This window comes from Dama dama, chromosome 23 (assembly GCF_033118175.1).
Source record: "Dama dama isolate Ldn47 chromosome 23, ASM3311817v1, whole genome shotgun sequence".
NCBI classification, from domain to species: Eukaryota; Metazoa; Chordata; class Mammalia; order Artiodactyla; family Cervidae; genus Dama; species Dama dama.
The window spans coordinates 38,886,708-38,904,266 of record NC_083703.1 but is presented as its reverse complement, the minus strand read 5'-3'; the positions used below and the strand labels follow the sequence as shown (position 1 = coordinate 38,904,266).

The 17,559-nt window shown below is 46.5% G+C and overlaps 1 protein-coding gene across 6 annotated transcripts; it reads right to left on the bottom strand.

Moving 5' to 3' along the window:
- Positions 1-1,422: 1,422 nt before the first annotated feature.
- On the bottom strand, positions 1,423-16,998 carry ZNF133 (zinc finger protein 133). Of its 6 annotated transcripts, none has more exons than XM_061126450.1 (5): positions 16,895-16,998; positions 15,521-15,703; positions 7,856-7,982; positions 7,361-7,456; positions 1,423-3,301 (listed from the first exon to the last, which is right to left on the bottom strand). In XM_061126450.1, the coding sequence occupies exons 3-5, from the start codon at positions 7,974-7,976 to the stop codon at positions 1,614-1,616; spliced, it is 1,905 nt and encodes a 634-aa protein (XP_060982433.1). In that variant the 5' UTR covers positions 7,977-7,982; positions 15,521-15,703; positions 16,895-16,998; the 3' UTR covers positions 1,423-1,613. The 6 variants fall into 6 exon arrangements, with proteins under 6 accessions (XP_060982433.1, XP_060982431.1, XP_060982430.1 ...); XM_061126448.1 differs by having other exon boundaries at positions 16,837-16,948; XM_061126447.1 differs by having other exon boundaries at positions 16,610-16,934.
- Between the last annotated feature and the right edge of the window lie 561 nt (positions 16,999-17,559).

The window sequence follows — 17,559 nt, the reverse complement described above, 5'->3', positions numbered from 1 at the left end:
TGGTTTCTCAGAACCGTTTCTCTCATTCATTCGAGTTGCTTCCAAGTATGACAAAGAATTTGCTTTGGAAAACTTAAATTTTTTTTTAACAATTGAAATGCTGTTGCTGCCAGTTTAGGATTTTACTGTGTGCTGTGCTTTCTCTTATGTCGGCAATTTTAGGCCCCAGATATTTCTGTGCCACCAGGTTTGGCCCCAGGTTTTTATTTTTCCACCATTTGGGTGGATTTCCATCCATTTGGGTGGATTTGGTTGGGTAAGATTTAAAATTTTTAATTGAGGTTAAGATTCAGGTAATATAAAGTTTACCATTTTGACCATTTTTAAAGTATACAGTTCAATGGTTTTTAACATTTCCAGTGTTCTGCAGCCATCATTACCATTGAGTTCCAGAACATTTTTATTACCCCCAAAGGCAGTCCTTTATTGTTAATGGGGAACAGTCATCCCCATTTCCTCTTCTCTTAGTCTCTGGCAGCCACTATCGTGCCTTCTGTCTCTTTGCTTCCATTTATCTTGGATATTTCATATAAATGGAATGTGTTTGCTTTTTTTCCCCCCTTTATTCTATTAACATGATGTATTGATTTTTTTTTTTTTCCTATGTTGAGCCAGGAAACCACTCACTCACAGTGTGAAAATCCTTTTCATATGCTGCTGGATTTGGTTGCTAATCCCGTGTCGAGGGTTTCTCCCTCTATATCCATAAGGGTTAGGGGTCTGTAGTTTCCTTGTGTTGTCTTTGTCAGGTTTGGCTAATAAGGTAATACTGGCCTCACAGAATGATTTAGGAAGAGTCTTTTTTGGTAAGATTTTGAGAATGGGTGTTAATCCTTTAAATGCTAGAAGTTGCTGATAAGGCCATCTGATTTTGGGCATTTTTGGAAGGTTTTTGATTACTAACTCAATCTCCTATTCATGGTCTGTTCAGATTTCCTACTTATACATGATTAAGTGTTTAGATGTTTGTTTCTTCTAGGTTAACCAGCTGACACACAATTATTCGTGGTGTGTTTACCCCAACTCTTAGTAGCAGTGGTCCTAACCGCTGATTTGATTCACCAAAGGCAGAAGTGGAGACGTCTGAGAGCAAGAAGAAGGCAAGCCAGTAGGGGGCTGCCACAGGAGCTGGGGGAGAGTGGGGAGGGGGCTGCAGGTGAGAGTGAGTGGCTTATGGGAGGTCCTGTTTCCTGGAAGACCCCCTCCCTCGCCCGAATCCCCTGAACACATTTCCGGGATCCTCTCCCTCTACAAAGGACCAGACTATCCAAGAATCACAGACTCACTCAGTTCTTATGTCGTCCAAAGGACTGAATTACTGTGGAACCATGGCCTCAGAAGCTCGAGATTTCTGTACCACCCCTGATTTCCTACCTTTATAGGTGGGTGAAGGAGAGACACAGTTGAGACCACAAATTTGTAAAGAAGCAGAGTTTTATTAGAACAAAAGCCCCCAAACATGACGACTGGGGTAGAGGAAGTAAACTGAGTTCAAATGTCTTTTTTGACCGCTTAGGGAATGTGTTTCAAGAAGAGTGTAACATGTTTTGATTTAGTCTGCACTCTTGGAGCGGGTGAGGGGGTCGGGACGATGCTCTGGCGGGGCCTCGGGGTCAGACTGAAATGGTGGTCTGTGGTGGGCACACATTCCTCCTGTGTCTGCTGAGGTGGCACTTCTGGCTGAAGCCTTGCCCGCACGCACTGCACACGTGCGGCGTCCTCCCCTGGTGTGTCATCTGGTGGAGGATGAGGTGTGACTTGTGGGGAAAGCCTTGGCCGCACTCTGTGCACAGACAGGAGTTCTCTTCCAAGTGTGACCACTTGTGCATGAGCAGCGCGGACTTGTTGCCGAAGCCCCGCCCGCACCGCCGGCAGTTGTAGGGCTGCTCCCTTGTGTGTGTGCGGCGGTGCCGGATGAGGCCCGACTGGTGGCGGAAGCCCCGCCCACACTCTCTGCACACGTATGGCTTCTCCCCGGAATGCGTCCTCTGGTGTGCCACGAGGTTCGACTTCTGGCTGAAGCCTCGCCCGCACTCCGCACACACCAGGGGCTTCTCCCCCGAGTGCGTCCTCTGGTGTCGGATGAGGTTGGACTGCTGGCTGAAGATGCGCCCGCAGTCCTTGCACACGATGGGCTTGTGGCCGGAGTGCGTGTTCTGGTGCCTGTTGAGATGGGACTTGAGACTGAAGCCCCGCCCACACACCCCACACACGTAAGGCTTCTCCCCGGTGTGTGTGCGCCTGTGCGAGATGAGGGTTGAATTCTGGCTGAATCTGTGTCCGCACACTCCACACACGTAAGGCTTCTCCTTCGAGTGTGTCCTCTGGTGGTTGACGAGAGTGGACCTCTGCCGGAAGCAGCGCCCACACTCCTTGCAGGCATACGGCTTCTCCCCTGAGTGTGTCCTCTGGTGCGAGATGAGGTTCGACCTGTCGCTGAAGCCCAGCCCGCAGTCGCCGCACACGATGGTCTTCTCCTCCAGGTGTGTCCTCCGGTGCCTGACAACGGCTGACTTCTGGCTGAAGCCTTTCCCGCACTCCTGGCACACGTAGGGCTTCTCCCCAGAGTGTGTCCTCTGGTGGATGATGAGGTTCGACTTCTGGCTGAAGCCTCGCCCGCATTCACCGCACATGTACGGCTTCTCGCCCGAGTGTGTCCTCTCGTGTATGATGAGCGTCGACTTCCGGTTAAAGCCCCGCCCACACTCCCCGCACACGAGAGGCTTCTCCCCTGAGTGCGCCTTCTGGTGTCTTGCCAGGCTCTTCTTTAGACTGAACCCCTTCCCACACACCCCGCACACGTAGGGCTTCTCCCCAGAGTGGATTCTCTGGTGACTGAGCAGGTTCGTCATCTTGCTGAAGCCCAGTCCACACTCTCCACAGTTGACAGTTCCAAACCCCAGGACTTCGATCCTCTTCAACAGCGTGTCTGTTTCCTCAGGGGTCCCCATCTGTGCCGGGCCGGCCTCTATCTCCATACTTGGGACCCCACCCCCGGAGATGGCTGGCTGCCTCTGGGGTGGCCTGGGGAATGCTCCTATAGTACTTTTCTCTGTCTTTCCAAACAAAGGCGGGGCACCTTCTCTCTCCTGCCCTTCCACTTCCTCGATCCAGGCACTACCACCAGCGGCCTGCTGCTGCTGGTCCTCCAGGCACAGGTCTCCTGACTGGACGGGATCTTCGGCATACAGGCACGTGAAGAGCCAGGGTGGGGGACTACACAGCACCTGCTGCATGTGGAGTTTCTGACTGCAGAGATCCGGAGGGCAGAAAGGACAGAGGTGGAGTTCTGGCTTCGGTTCTGTGGCAGAGAGAAGAGTCTGAGTCAGAACTGAGATGTGGAGCCGCCAAAGCGGCTGTGCCTCGTCTGATGGTTAAGACTCCATTCCCTGTTCTTCAAAATGTTTACATCTTCAGGGCCACCCAGCAAGACTTCCTGCAGAGGACCTCCTAATGCACAACCACCCAGTGATACAAACAGGGTCTAAAGGGATTGTCTGTGACCAAGAGAGCTCTAACCACAGGACCCACATGGAAATGTGTTTGTCTTTCCCTGTCTCCCTGGCAGGATGGGGTGGAAGAAGAGAGCTGTCCCTGAGCCTGGAAGACCCCGGTGTAGGAGGTGTAGGAGGCAGCACAGCAGAGTGGCTAAAGATACCACATGCGAGACACCTGAACCTGGAGGGTCCTGACTCACTGACAAATACTTATTAGAGGACTACTCTGAACCAGAATTCCCACAAGGCAGGGCTTCCCTGGTGGCTCAGACAGTGAAGAATCTGCCTGCCAATGCAGGATACACAGGTTTGACCCCTGAGTCGGGAAGAGCCCCTGGAGGAAGACATGGCAACCCACTCTAGCATTCTTGTCTGGAGAATTTCCATGGACAGAGAAACCTGGCAGGCTATAGTCCATGGGGTCACAAAAGAGTTGGACAGGACTGAGTGACTAACACTTTCTTTCACTTTCACTTTCAGGAGGCTTTCAGCAGTGGACAACACACACAGTCTAGGCCCCCCAATGACTGGTGTCCCAGATCAGTTTGAGTCTTGTTAATTTCCATAATTAACCTAAATAAAAATGGCACCAGGAATCAATATAAAAGTTTTCTTCTTATAGTACCTCTTGTGAGGAGATGTCAACACTGAACACCTTGCTTCAGCACCGCTGGTTCTACTCAGCTGATGGGAATGCAGGATCACATAGTCTGAGGAACTAGGTCCAAACCTCACTGCATCTGCCTGAACACTTGCCTTCACTGGTGAACTGAACTTTTGAAAACCAACTGTGTATACATCTACATTCTAGAATTATTCCATCAGTATAGAATGCTACTATATTTGGAGACAGGGCCTTTAAAGAGGTAACTAAAGTTAAAAGAGGTCATAAGGCTCTAATCAATATGTCTGGTGACCTCCCTGTAGGAGGAAAGCCAGGATGTGCAGCCTCAGAAAGGCCGGGTGAGGACAGAGTAAGGATGTGGCCATTCAAAGTCCAGAAGGGAGGCCTCCTGTGTAAACTGCCAACACCTCCGCCAGCCAAGAACTGCGAGCCTCCAGAAACACAGTAAAATCTTTTGCTTCTGCCATGAACTCTGGTGCTGTGTTTCAGCAGCTTGAGCTAAGAGAGATGCTTCTTCTTCTACCCTGAGCTCTTCTCTAAGTGCCTCTGTACCTGCCCTACAGTCTGCCCCTAAGTAAGTCCCATGAAACCCATCAGCTGTTCCAGTAAATGTGAAAGGGCCAAAGTCCCTATTCAAAGATAACAGTTGGTTTGGCAGAAAATGCAATAGCAGCTACATGACACCCCAAATCACATTAAATACCATACCAAAACTCTCTAAAAAACAAAGAGCCACAACAAAGCAGGTGCTAAGACTAACAAGAAATAATAGGATCGATATGTACACACCACTATATTTAAAATGGATAACTGACAAGGACCTACTCTACAGCACAGGGAACACTGCTCATGTTATGTGAACACTGCTCATGTAACAACCTGGACAGAAGGAGAGTTTGGGGGAGAATGGATACATGTATATGTGTAGCTGGTCCCTTCACTGTCCACCTGAAACTGTCACAACATTGTTAATCAGCTATACTTCAATATAAAATAAAAAATAAAAAGTTTTTTTAGAAAAAAAAAGGAAAGTTTAAGGAATATAATGTAGAACAAAAGAATTTTAACGTTAAAAACTTCACTAATGAATGAGATAAAACTGTCATGAACCTTTACATGCCTAACAGTACACTGAAGTGAAATATATAGCAAAAACTTAGAAATAAATGGAGGATTTGATATAAATTACAATGACATTGGCGAGTAATATGCTAAGTAATCTGCTATGACTCTTAGCAGACAAAAAACAAGGATATAAACAACTTGAAAAATATAAATGATTTCTATTATATATGCTATTTCCCTTGATTCTAAGACGAAATTAAGTTTTCAAATTTGATAAAACTGAGAAATAGAAAATCTCTTACAGAAAAAGAAAACATATACTTCTATTATTAAATTGTCAACAGTATTTTAAAAGCTAAAAAACACACAATTCCCTACAGTTATCTATACCTCTATCATTTAAAAAGAATGCCGAATCCATGGCTGATTCATGTCAATGTATGGCAAAAACCACTACAATATTGTAAAGTAATTAGCCTCCAACTAACAAAAATAAATGGAAAAAAAATAAAAGAAGGTCCAAGCACAAAAAAAATAAAATAAAATAAAAAGAATGCCAAGTCAAAAAACTTCCCAGAAACCCCACTCTTTCCAATTCTATACTCACCAAGCTAACCACTGATCATGGTCAATAATAATGCAGATGTCTATGTTCACCTATAGATGTTGATAGTCTTTCACACAAACCCAACTATGTAATAAACACTGTTTTGCAATTTTTCACTTAAAAATGTATCTTCTAAGTATCTGGTTTTCTGTTAAAGAAGGAAAAGAAAATCTGCTCTTCATTAATGAACAATTAGGAAGCATCATCACAAAAATGGAAAGTTATTAAAAAAAATACAGACAGGCTCAGTAAACAGTGGGACAATGTAAAAAGGACTAATACACATGTAACTATCATTCCAAAAAGAAGGAAACAGAAGGGAACAAAAGAATCATGAAAGAATAATATCCAAAAATCTCCCCAATTTGGCTCTAGCCATATATTTATAGATTCAAAAATCTGAGCACACACTATGACAGGAAAAACGCAAAGAAAAGCAGCTCACTTCCTCAGTGACATCACAGTCAAACAGCTGCACACCAAACATACAGAAAACTCTGAAAGTAGCCAGAGGTTTAAAAAGTAACAAAAAAAGCAATAACTGTGGAAATGATAGCTGATTTCTTATCAGAGACAATGGGAGGCCTGAACAGGGGAACAGTATCTTTAAAGTGGTGAAAAAAAAGCCAATCTAAAATTCTATATCCAGGGAAAATATCCTTCAAGAATAAAGGTGAAATATAGACACATTCAGAAAAACAAAATGTAAATGAACACACTGCCTGCCCACCCCCCCACCACAAGAAATGCGAGAACACAGAAACACTATCAGGTGGAAACACACATCCTCAGGAAAATAAGGCAAAGCACAGAAAATGGTAAATTATCTGGATAATTAAAAATAAAAGAATGTTTTTTATTTTGCTTAAAAATACATGTGTGTGTTTAAAACAAGAATTTTAACATGGTATTATGGAGTTTAGGGAGTCTGAGGTGCAGTACAAATGACAACTATAGACTAAAGCACACTGGGGAAAGGCTGTAACTGCAAGCATGTGACTGTACTGCCCTGACATTTTACGTAACGTGTGATCCAGAACAAGTAGGAAAGGAGAAGTGAAGGCTGTGTACTGTGATCCCTCTGAGCAGGAGTCAGCAAACTTCTTAAATGGCCAAATAGTAACCAGTTTAGGCTTTGAGGGCTAAGCGGCAAAATGAGGGATTATATATGTAATTGCATAACCATTTAGAAAATCTCACCCTCCTGGATGAAATCCATTCTGACAATATTTTTAGAATTCAATTTCCTAATCGGCTGTTTACAGACTGCCTTCCTTCCACGGGGCCTGCCTTTTTTCTTCAGCTCCCTTAGTTTTACTTCCATGTTCTTGCTTCATCTTTTAAAAATATAGTAACAAGAGCCACCAGACTATGTATGTGGGAGAGAACTAAGTGAGGCAGAGATGGCAAACCCAGTGTAGGAAGGAGACGAGACACCAGGAAGCTTGAGTGCGGCTGCAGGTCTGGAAGGAGGCCACGAGGGCAGTGCACATGGTGAGCAGCCAGGGGGCCAGCAGAAAGACGTCCCCGCCCCCAGCCTCTGAACCACCCAGTGTCCCCACTCACCCACGCAGCTGACTGGCGAGCATTTTCTCTCTTCTCTCCAGGTCTCCTTCCCTTGCTCCAGCTGGGTGATGAGTTTTGGTTTAGAAAACGGAATGCCTGCTCAGAGGAAAAGACAACAAGATGGTCGCAGGTTATCCTACACTCAGAGCCACACCAGGGGGCGATTTCTAAAGGTGGTGGGGAAGATCTGAGAGTGGTGAGCTCCCCGCCAGGGAAGGGAAGCCAGGATGGGAGTTCACTGACCCGACTTCATGCTGTGAGAGAACACCTCCCTCGTTTACAAGAAGATACTGACTAGGAACAGATGCCATGCTTACCAGAGAGCCTGAGGGAAAAGGCTAGAAATGCGGGGTATCACACACATATATACACACCTGTACACATTTATAGAATGTCTCTGCGTTTGAGTCCAGCCCAAAAGTAAGGCCAGAAAGCAAGAGGGCTGCTCCAAGTTGCCAGCAGCTAGGACCCGGGTCCTGAGAGATGCAGGCTTACCCAGTGAGACCAGGTTGCTGTAGTTCTCCAGCATCACCTCCCGGTACAGGGACCTCTGAGCAGGGCTCAGCAGCACCCACTCATCCTGGGTGAAATCCACAGCCACATCTCTGAATGCCATGTGTGCCTAGAACACAAAACAGCCCTGCTCACCCGGGAGCCAGACCGGCCCAGGCCTCAGGGTAAGGGGCAAGGGAGAGGCTGCCCGGCGGAGGCAGGGGAGAGATCTAGATCCTGCCTTTGACCCTGGTGCTCTGTATTCCAAGATCTTTAAAGCCCTGTCACCATCTGGGCAGTGGCACTTGTCAACACGTTCAAGGTCCTGGGTGGGTTGATTTGGAGAATACATGCAAAAATAGGAGCCTGTAACTTTTAGGAATTTTAACTCTATGCTGAGGGAAAGCGCGAACAACATAAAAATTAAACAACAGTAAAGCAACAGACTTTTGAGTTTTAAGAATTTAAAATAGTCTGAATCATGGTATTAGTGTTGAAGCATCCAAATGACTGAGGTTCACACAATTCAGTTATGGCAAAGACCAAACACAACTCAGTCCCTCCCTCAATCCCACAGCCCCTCCTTGCCTGAGAGGCACTGACCAGCAGGGAATGGTGAAAAGCACGAACTGGAACCCTACTGCCCTGATTTGGAGCCCATCCCAGCCATCAACTAGCATTTCCGCTTTTTCAACTGTGGGTAACAGTCCACTAAATGTCCTGTCCCACACTGTGGTGCTCAGGGCAGACATCCCTGCCCAACTTTACTGCCTTTATCGCAACACTGTTTCAAAGTGGAAAGCACCCTGGAACAGACATCCATATCCGGAGAGGTTTTCACAAGAGGCCCAGGAACTTGGTCTTGAAGGAAGCACAGGAGTCTAGGGAAGAGAAATGTGCCAGGTGTTCCCGATGAGGTGTATAGGGAGCAGAGAAGAGGACACCTGAGCCAAGGAGGAGAGGAAGCCTGAATCCTGGGACGTAGGACCACTTGGGAGGAATAAAAGGCACTAAGTGATAGAAATGCAGAACAGGTTGAGTGTAGGAGCAGCTTGTGGGTTTTAAATGATTATAAAATATACATATGCATTTTACTATTTTTACCATTTGATGTGTACATTTCAGTACATTAAGCATGCTCGCACTTAATGTGGTACAACCATCACCACTATCCATCTCCAGAACTGGTTCATCATCTCATGTTGAAACTCTGTGACCATTAACCATAATTCCCTTTCTCACAAACCCTGGCAACCAACCATCATTTTACTTTCTGTCTCCATACATTTGGCTATTCTAGGTATCACAAATATGTGAAATCATACAGTGTCTGTCCTTTTGTGTCTGGCTTATTTCATTCAGCGTAATGTCTTCAAGTTTCAGCCATACACTCCAAAGAAGACATACAGATGGCCAAGAGACACATGAAGAGAGGCTCAACATTCCTAACTGTTAGAGAAATGCAAATCAAAAGTACAACTCGCACCAGTCAGAATGGCCATCCTCAAAAAGTCCACAAACAATAAATACGGGAGAAGATGCAGAGAAAAGGGACCCCTCTCACACTGTTGGTGGGAATGTAAAATTGGTAACAGACCTTCTAGAGAAGAGTATGGAGGTCCTTTAAAAAACTAAAAATAGAACTACCATATGATCCAGCAGTCCCACTCCTGGGCACATATCCAGAGAAAATCACAATTCGAAAAGATACATGCACCCAGTGTTCACTGTAGCACTATTTACTATAGCCAAGACATAGAAGCAACCTAAATGTCCATCAACAGAGAAATGGATAAAGAAGATGTGGTACAGGCCTTCCCTGGCGGCTCAGTGGTAAAGAATCCACCTGTGAATACAGCAGACACGAGTTCCAGTGGTAAAGAATCCTGTGAATACAGGAGACACGAGTTTGATTCCTGATCTGGGAAGATCCCACATGCTTTGGAGCGACTAAACCCATGTGTCACAACTACTGAACCTGTGCTCTAGAGCCCGTGCTCTGCAACAAGAGAAGCCACCTCAACGAGAAGCCCCTAGTTTCTAGTGGTGCACCAGGCAGCAGCCCCCACCTGCCGCAACCAGAGAAAAGCCCAAGCAGCAATGAAGACCCAGCACAGCTATGAATAAATAAATTTTTTAAAATGTAGTACATCTTTGTACAATGGACTGTTACTCAGCCATAAAAAGATTGAAATAATGTCATTTTCAGCAACATGGATGGACCTAGAGATTATCATACAAAGTAAAGTAAGTCAAACAAAGACAAATATATCACTCATACATGGAATCTAAGTTTTTAAAATGATATAAATGAATTTATTTATAAAACAGAAATAGACTCACACACTTAAAAAACAAAACGTATGGTTACCAAAAGGGAAATGTGTGTGTGTGGTGGGGAGAGGAATAAATTAGGAGTTTGGGATTAACATACACACACTACAATATATAATATATAAAGTATATAGACAGATAACCAACTAGATCCTACTATATAGGACAGTGAACCCTACTCAATACTCTGTAATAACCTATATGAGAAAAGAATCTGAAAAAGAATGAACATATGTATATGTATAACTGAATTACTTTTCTGTATACCTGAAATTAACACAACTGTAAATCAACTGTACTACAGTAAAAATTGGGGAAAAAAGATGACCTGAATCAAAGTATGAAGGGCCTACAAAGTACCAGGGAGAAGCTGACACACAGCCAACAACTTCAAGGTACCTATCTACTGGAAAAACTATCAGGCTCTGAAGAATAACAAGAAAACTCCTAAGTGACTCAAGACAAAAAATATACCAGACTTCCATGAGACTTCAAAATCATCATTCAACCCATGTGCACTGCAGGTGGGAATGTACAATGGTGCAAGCACTATGGAAAACAGCACAGCAGTTCCTCAAAACTTTAAAACTACACATTATCATATGATCTACCAATTCCACTTCTGGGTATTTCCCAAAAAGAACTGGAAGCAGGGACTTGAATAGGTATTTGTACACTCGTGTGAGCAGCATTATTCACAACAGCCAAAATGTAGACGTGATCCAAGTGTCTGTTAATAGACAAATGGATGAACAAAGAGTGGGGTGTGTGTGTGTGTATATATATATGATGGAATATTATTAAGCCTTAGAAAAGACATTCTGACACAAGCTACAACATGGATGAACATTAAAGACACTATGCTAAGTGAAACAAACCAGACACAAAAGGACAAATATATAATTCCACTTATATGAGGTACCTAGAGTAATCCATATAGACAAAGTAGAATGATGGTTGACAGGAGCTAGGAGGAAGGGGAAATTGAGTTATTGTTTAATGGGGATAGAGTTTCATTCTGAAAAGTTCTGGAAATGGAGAGTGAATGGTTGCACAATATGAATGTACTTAACGACACTGAACTATATACTTAAAACAGTTAAGACGGTAAGTCTTATGTTATATATATTGTGTCAATTTAAATGCATCGCAAAAAGAATATCATTCAAAGCAGTAAGAAAATATTTCAGGGACTTCCCTGGTGGTCAGGTGGCTATGACTTCGCACTCCCAATGCAGGGGGCCTGGGTTCAATCCCTGGACAGAGAACTAGACCCCACATGCCACAACTAAGACCCAGAGGGGCCAAATAAATAAATAAACAAACAAATATTTAAAAAAAAAAAACAATTTCACCAAGACAAAGTGCCCAGAAATGTAAGACTGGTTGAATATGAGGAAATTCATTACTGTAATATACTGTATTAATGAACTGGACCAAGGAGAAAAAACATGATTGCATTGATACATGCTAAAGTATTCTTTAACAGAACTCATCCAACATCCAATTCACTGTAAGACTGATGAATCCATAGAACTTTTCATTTTGAATTTTAGATTTAAGAAGTTGCAAAAAGTATCAATTCCCATGTAACCTTAATCCAGTTTTCTCTAACATTCAGTTCAGTTCAGTCGCTCAGTCGTGTCCAACTCTTTGCGACCCCACGAATCGCAGCACGCCAGGCCTCCCTGTCCATCACCAGCTCCCGAAGTTTACTCAAACTAATGCCCATTGAGTCGGTGATGCCATCCGGCCATCTCATCCTCTGTTGTCCCCTTCTCCTCCTGCCCCCAATCCCTCCCAGCATCACGGTCTTTTCCAATGAGTCAGCTTTTCGCATCAGGTGGCCAAAGTACTGGAGTTTCAGCTTCATCATCAGTCCTTCCAATGAACACCCAGGACTGATCTCCTTCAGGATGGACTGCTTGGATCTCCTTGCAGCCCAAGGCACTCTCAAGAGTCTTCTCCAACACCACAGTTCAAAAGCATCAATTCTTCGGCGGTCAGCTTTCTTTATAGTCCAACTCTCACATCCATACATGACCACTGGAAAAACCATAGCCTTGACCAGACGGACCTCTGTTGGCAAAGTAATGTCTCTGCTTTTTAATATGCTATCTAGGTTGGTCATAACTTTCCTTCCAAGGAGTAAGCGTCTTTTAATTTCATGGCTGCAGTCACCATCTGCAGTGATTCTGGAGCCCCCAAAAATGAGGTCTGACACTGTTTCTACTGTCTCCCCATCTATTTCCCATGAGGTGATACATCTGAGAAAACTATACTACAATGATCAAAACCAGATTAACATTGATAATTATTACTATTATCTAAACTACTGCTCATAACCACATTTCAACAGGTTTTTCTACGAATGTCCTCCTTCTTCTGGTCCAGGATTCAACTGAGGTTCTCACACTGCATTTAGCTGTCATATATCTTTAATCTCCTCCAATCTGTGACAGTTCCTTCTTTTCATTTTTGAAGAACAACCCTAAATTGTGATTTATCAGATTTAAGAAAAAAATGATTAGAATGACCCTAGTTTACTTTTGGCTAGACTGTCTCAGAAGTCACATGTCCTTTTCACACCCCTTGATAGGAGTTCATGATATTGGTATGTTTCACTACTGATGATGTTAACCTTGATCTTGATCACTTGGTTAAGGCAGTGTCTGCTGGGTTTCTTCATTATAAATTCACTCATTTGCCTTTATATTTAATATACATCTTGGGAGAGATACTTTGAGATTATATAAATATCCTGTTCCTCTTCAACCTTTTACCAAATAATTTTAGCATAATCTTGTGGGACCTGTCTGCAATCATTATTACTGTGGTGTTGACCAAATGGCAATGTTCTATCTCCTTCTTTCCTTTGAAATTCATTAGCTGGAATTCTGTAAGCAAGAGTTGTCCCTTCTCTTTTTTTTACTTAAATTACTTAATTAATTTTGGCTGTGCTGGGTCTTCGTTGCTGCATGCAGGCTTTCTCCAGTTGTGGCAAGCAGGGACAACTCTTCGGTGCAGTGTCTGGGCTCCTCACTGCAGTGGCTTCAGTGGTCGTGGAGCACAGGCTCAGTTGCTCCATGGCATGTGGAATCTTCCCAGACCAGGGACTGAACCCATGACCCCTTCACTGGCAGACAGATTCTTATGCATTGTATCACCAGGGAAGTCCAAGAGTTGTCCCTTCTTATTTATTTCAGTGTGGATTCATAGCTTATCCTAGGGGTTATATTAGAATATTATCACTATTTTGCTGCTCAAATTGTTTCTTCAAACACTGGGAGCTCCTTCAGGCTGACCTCATCCCTGCTTTCACCCACAAATGTGGGACAAGTGATGCAGTGCCAGTCACAGGCTTAAGTCTGTATGCTCTCGGGGGGCCCAAGGCACCAGGTTAAGAACGTCAGCTCCCTTGCTAGAGGGACCAAGCAGAAGCAGAGGCCGGATACCACGTGGAGAGGGTGCAGGGCCTAGCAGACACTGACGGTGTCTTCACTGTGCATCACCCACTTAGTCTAACCTGGTGCCAGGAACTGAATCAATTGGCTCAAGGGAAGCAAATGAGGCAACCCACCTTCTAAGAACCACCTCCTGGTCCAGGGGGATGGTCGGGCAGTTATGACACAGCCTAAGCCCTGGAGTCCTAAGCCCCAGGGTCCTTTCATCAACAGGGAGGCAGGGAACACTGCCAGGGATGTGCAGGGTGCTCTGCAGCGGGAGAGCATCCCCGCTCATCACTGGAGTTGACACTGAGAGATGCTCGGGGAAACACAAGCAGACAACGGAATGTGCTTCAATGAAGCTGTAAAGCAGGGTCTGACTTTACAGGGTCTGGGGAGTTGGGGAAGAGACTGAGGAGGAGACTTGGAGAAGTTGGAGGCATTAAAAGTAATTCTAACAATTACTTAGCCTTTATGTGCCAGGCACTGTAACTGCATTTAGCAATGCAGTTATGTTGGTTATCTCCTCCAACACCCCAGGAGGGGGACACCATTCTGATGATTCCCATCTGGCAGATGAGGAAAAGAAGGCTCAGAGAGGTGAAGTAACAAGCTCAGGGCCACACAGCTAGACATGGAGAAACTGAAATTTGAACCCAAGCATCCTGACTTTGGAGTTGGGACAGAAGCAAACAATTAGGAAGGTCTCTTTCAAGCAGGCTGAGTGGCAAGTTCAGTGTGTGGACCTCAGGTGCCCAATTCAAGAGGTAGGTGGGGAGAGGGACAAGAAGGTGGACAAGAGACAAGAGTGAGGGCGGAGCAGGAGTGGAGACCAGAAGGACAGTGGTCCAGGGCACAGCTCAGGTGCTGAGAGAACAGGGCAGGTGAGCCTGGAAAGAACAAAGAGGCCTGGCTGCGGGTGTTCACTGAGGTCTGCAAGGTCAGAAATGAGGGGAGGACCAGAGACAGGGACACTGTCCCCTGGAATTCCTCCCTGGCCACATACCTCTCCTCTCCTGTCTCTGAACAGAGGTGCTCTGACTCAAACAACTATTAACTCTCTTGAGTGTAGTGTCATCACTACACTGTGGTTATTTTACAGGAAGCTCTAGTGTTAGAGCTGTCTGCTGAGGTAACTGCAGTGAGATGACAGGACGGGGACAGAGGCAGTGAGGGCTTCGCCGTTTGGAACCAGAACAGAAGGCCGAGGCCTTCACAACAGACAAGCCTGAGAGTGCACAGGCCTGAACAAACCACAAGGATGGAGAGGTGGTCAAGAAGGACACAGGGAATGAGATGGATGAAACTGGAGCCCATTACACAGAGTGAAGTAAGCCAGAAAGATAAAGACCATTACAGTATACTAACACATATATATGGAATTTAGAAAGATGGTAATGATAACCCAAATGCAAAACAGAAAAAGAGACACAGATGTACAGAACAGACTTTTGGACTCTGTGGGAGAAAGCGAGGGTGGCATGTTTCGAGAGAACAGCATTGAAACATGTATATTATCTATGGTGAAACAGATCACCAGCCCAGGTTGGATGCATGAGACAAGTGCTCGGGCCTGGTGCACTGGGAAGACCCAGAGGGATCGGGTGGAGAGGGAGGTGGGAGGGGGGTTCAGGATGGGGAATACATGTATATCCATGGCTGATTCATGTCAATGTATGGCAAAAACCACTACAATATTGTAAAGTAATTAGCCTCCAACTAATAAAAATAAATGGAAAAAAAAAAGGACACAGGGTCTGAACAAGAGTCCCTGTGACAGCAGCCACCCCTACCACAGACCGTGTCCCCTGGGGAAACCAGCTGGGCTCTGATCCCCAGGCGGGGCGTGCTGGGCACAAGATGTCAAGGCTGAGTGAAGAAAACCCACCTGTGCTTCAGCACACAGAAGGCGAGCAGTCCCCACGTGAGTCCGGGCTGTCAGGAGCCCTCCCCTCGCCCACCAGGCTTCCTCTCTGGGCAGCACAAGAGCAGAAAGGTTCGGGAGAGTCACTGGAAACTCACGCCCTGGCAGGGGAGGCTTTCCTCTTCCTTAAAGGCATCAGGAATGGACCTGTCACAGAAGAAAAGGCTGCGGGCAGCTCGCTGAGAACACAGCCTGCTCCGATAACACTGCCGACACCAGGCCTGAGCTGACCCACTCTCGCCTCTGACCTTCCTAAGCAAAGTTCATACTCACTGGGCACTTAGGACTGTACACATCAGAGACGGTTCCAGGCACAGAACCGTCTTATTTCATTCTAGCCTCACAATCCAGTGGAGTACAATTTATTATCTTCATTTTACAGATGAGAAAACTGAAGCACAGTGAAGTCAGTCTCTTATCTAAGGTGACACGGTTACAAAGTCACAGAGTCTGGATGAAAGCTGGCAGCGGAGGCTAGGCTCTTCAAGTAGGGCAGGGACAGTGAACCTCTGTGGGTTGTAAGGCTTCTCACTGTGTCATTTTGAGATCAATCAAGACTGCTCCCGAAGTGACAAGGGTTAAATCTGGATGGTGGGTCTGTAGAGTTCTATTTATTTCTGTTTAAAATCTCTCCCTAATAGAACTTTAAAATGTAACTCAAAATCCCAAAGTCGGGCCACACCCGAGCCATGCACATCCGTGACTGCTGTGGTCAATGCAGGTTTCCAGAACCTTTGAGAAACTTGCCCAGTGGACCTCAGACAACCTCTTCCTCCAAGGCCTGAATCCAGGGGCGATCGGCCAAAAACACACCCAAGATCGCTGCCAAAGTGTCCCGTTCCACCCCCAGCCCATCCCGGGCACATGCTGCCCACGGCAAACCACCCATCAAAACTCCTGGCGGCGGGCTGGCCCTCATCCCAGCACCTGGGAAACATCAGGGCCTCATGTCAACTTACTCAACCCTCTGGCCCCCAGGGACTTCGGGGTAAGAGCGACCCCCCCCCCCCCCATCATCATCGCTCTTTCGGCCAAGGCCTAACGTGTCCTCACCCACAGGAGCCTCGGGACGTGGCTGGATTCCGGCATCCGCCACCACTGGGCATCGCGGCTGAGCTTCGCCCACGTCCATCGGAGATGCGCGCTCACATCCCAAATATGACATCCGGGAGGGCACGGCCTGAACCGCGACAGCGCGTCCCGCCGCCGCCTCCTCTCACCGGCACCCGCACAGTCCCCAGCCTCAGGCCCAGCCAACAGCCCAGACTTTCAGGACCTACCTTTCCGCGCAGGGAAGGGAACGGCTGCGGCTTAGAGCCCCACGGGCGCCACACTCACCAGCGAGGAACAAGGGGTCACTACAGCCACCAGCTGGGCCAGGACGCCAGGACTACACTACCCAGAGTCCTCGGCCCAGCACCAGGACTACACTACCCAGAGTCCTCGGCCCAGCGCCGGGACTACACCTCCCAGGATGGTCGGCGCGCCCAGAGGCCTTTGATGGAACTGTTTCTCGGTAACTTGCCCACGGGAGAATGACTGCTGTAGCGCTTAGATTTCCGCCCCCGCCCCCTTTTACAGAGGACCTCGGATGAAAGGTCTCTCCTTCCCGTGACCCCTTCGCTAACGCCTCCGCCTTAAAGACTACACTCCCCAGTGACCCTAGCAGTGACTCCTGCCTCCGGTGCCGGGCCCACCCCTCGACTGGCGGAAGTGATGTGCCCGGGTAATCTCCGTTTAGTTTCTGGGGTGCGCAGCGGAGGGGACAACGGTTTCCGGGCCACGCTTGCTTGCGGGGAAAGCGAGGCTGTCTCGCGGCGGGTGGGGAGGGGTCCGTGAGCCGCGCAGGCGTGATGTCTATCAGCTCCTTTTAATTCCCTTAAACCCACGGTGGGGACTGAGACTGGGAAGGCGAGGCATCTTCCCGCTATCTTACTGTCAAATGAGGCAGCCCCGGGTTCCGAGCCCATGTCCCCAACTAGCGCGCCCTCACCGCCCTCCCT

Coding starts and splice junctions, on each gene's coding strand:
- ZNF133 (XM_061126446.1), bottom strand. CDS start 16,645: ATGCCGGAATCCAGCCACGTCCCGAGGCTCCTGTGG. Junction 7,457..7,855: donor CAGCAACCTGGTCTCACTGG/GTAAGCCTGCAT, acceptor TCCTCTGAGCAG/GCATTCCGTTTTCTAAACCA. Junction 3,302..7,360: donor CTCGCCAGTCAGCTGCGTGG/GTGAGTGGGGAC, acceptor TCTCTGCCACAG/AACCGAAGCCAGAACTCCAC.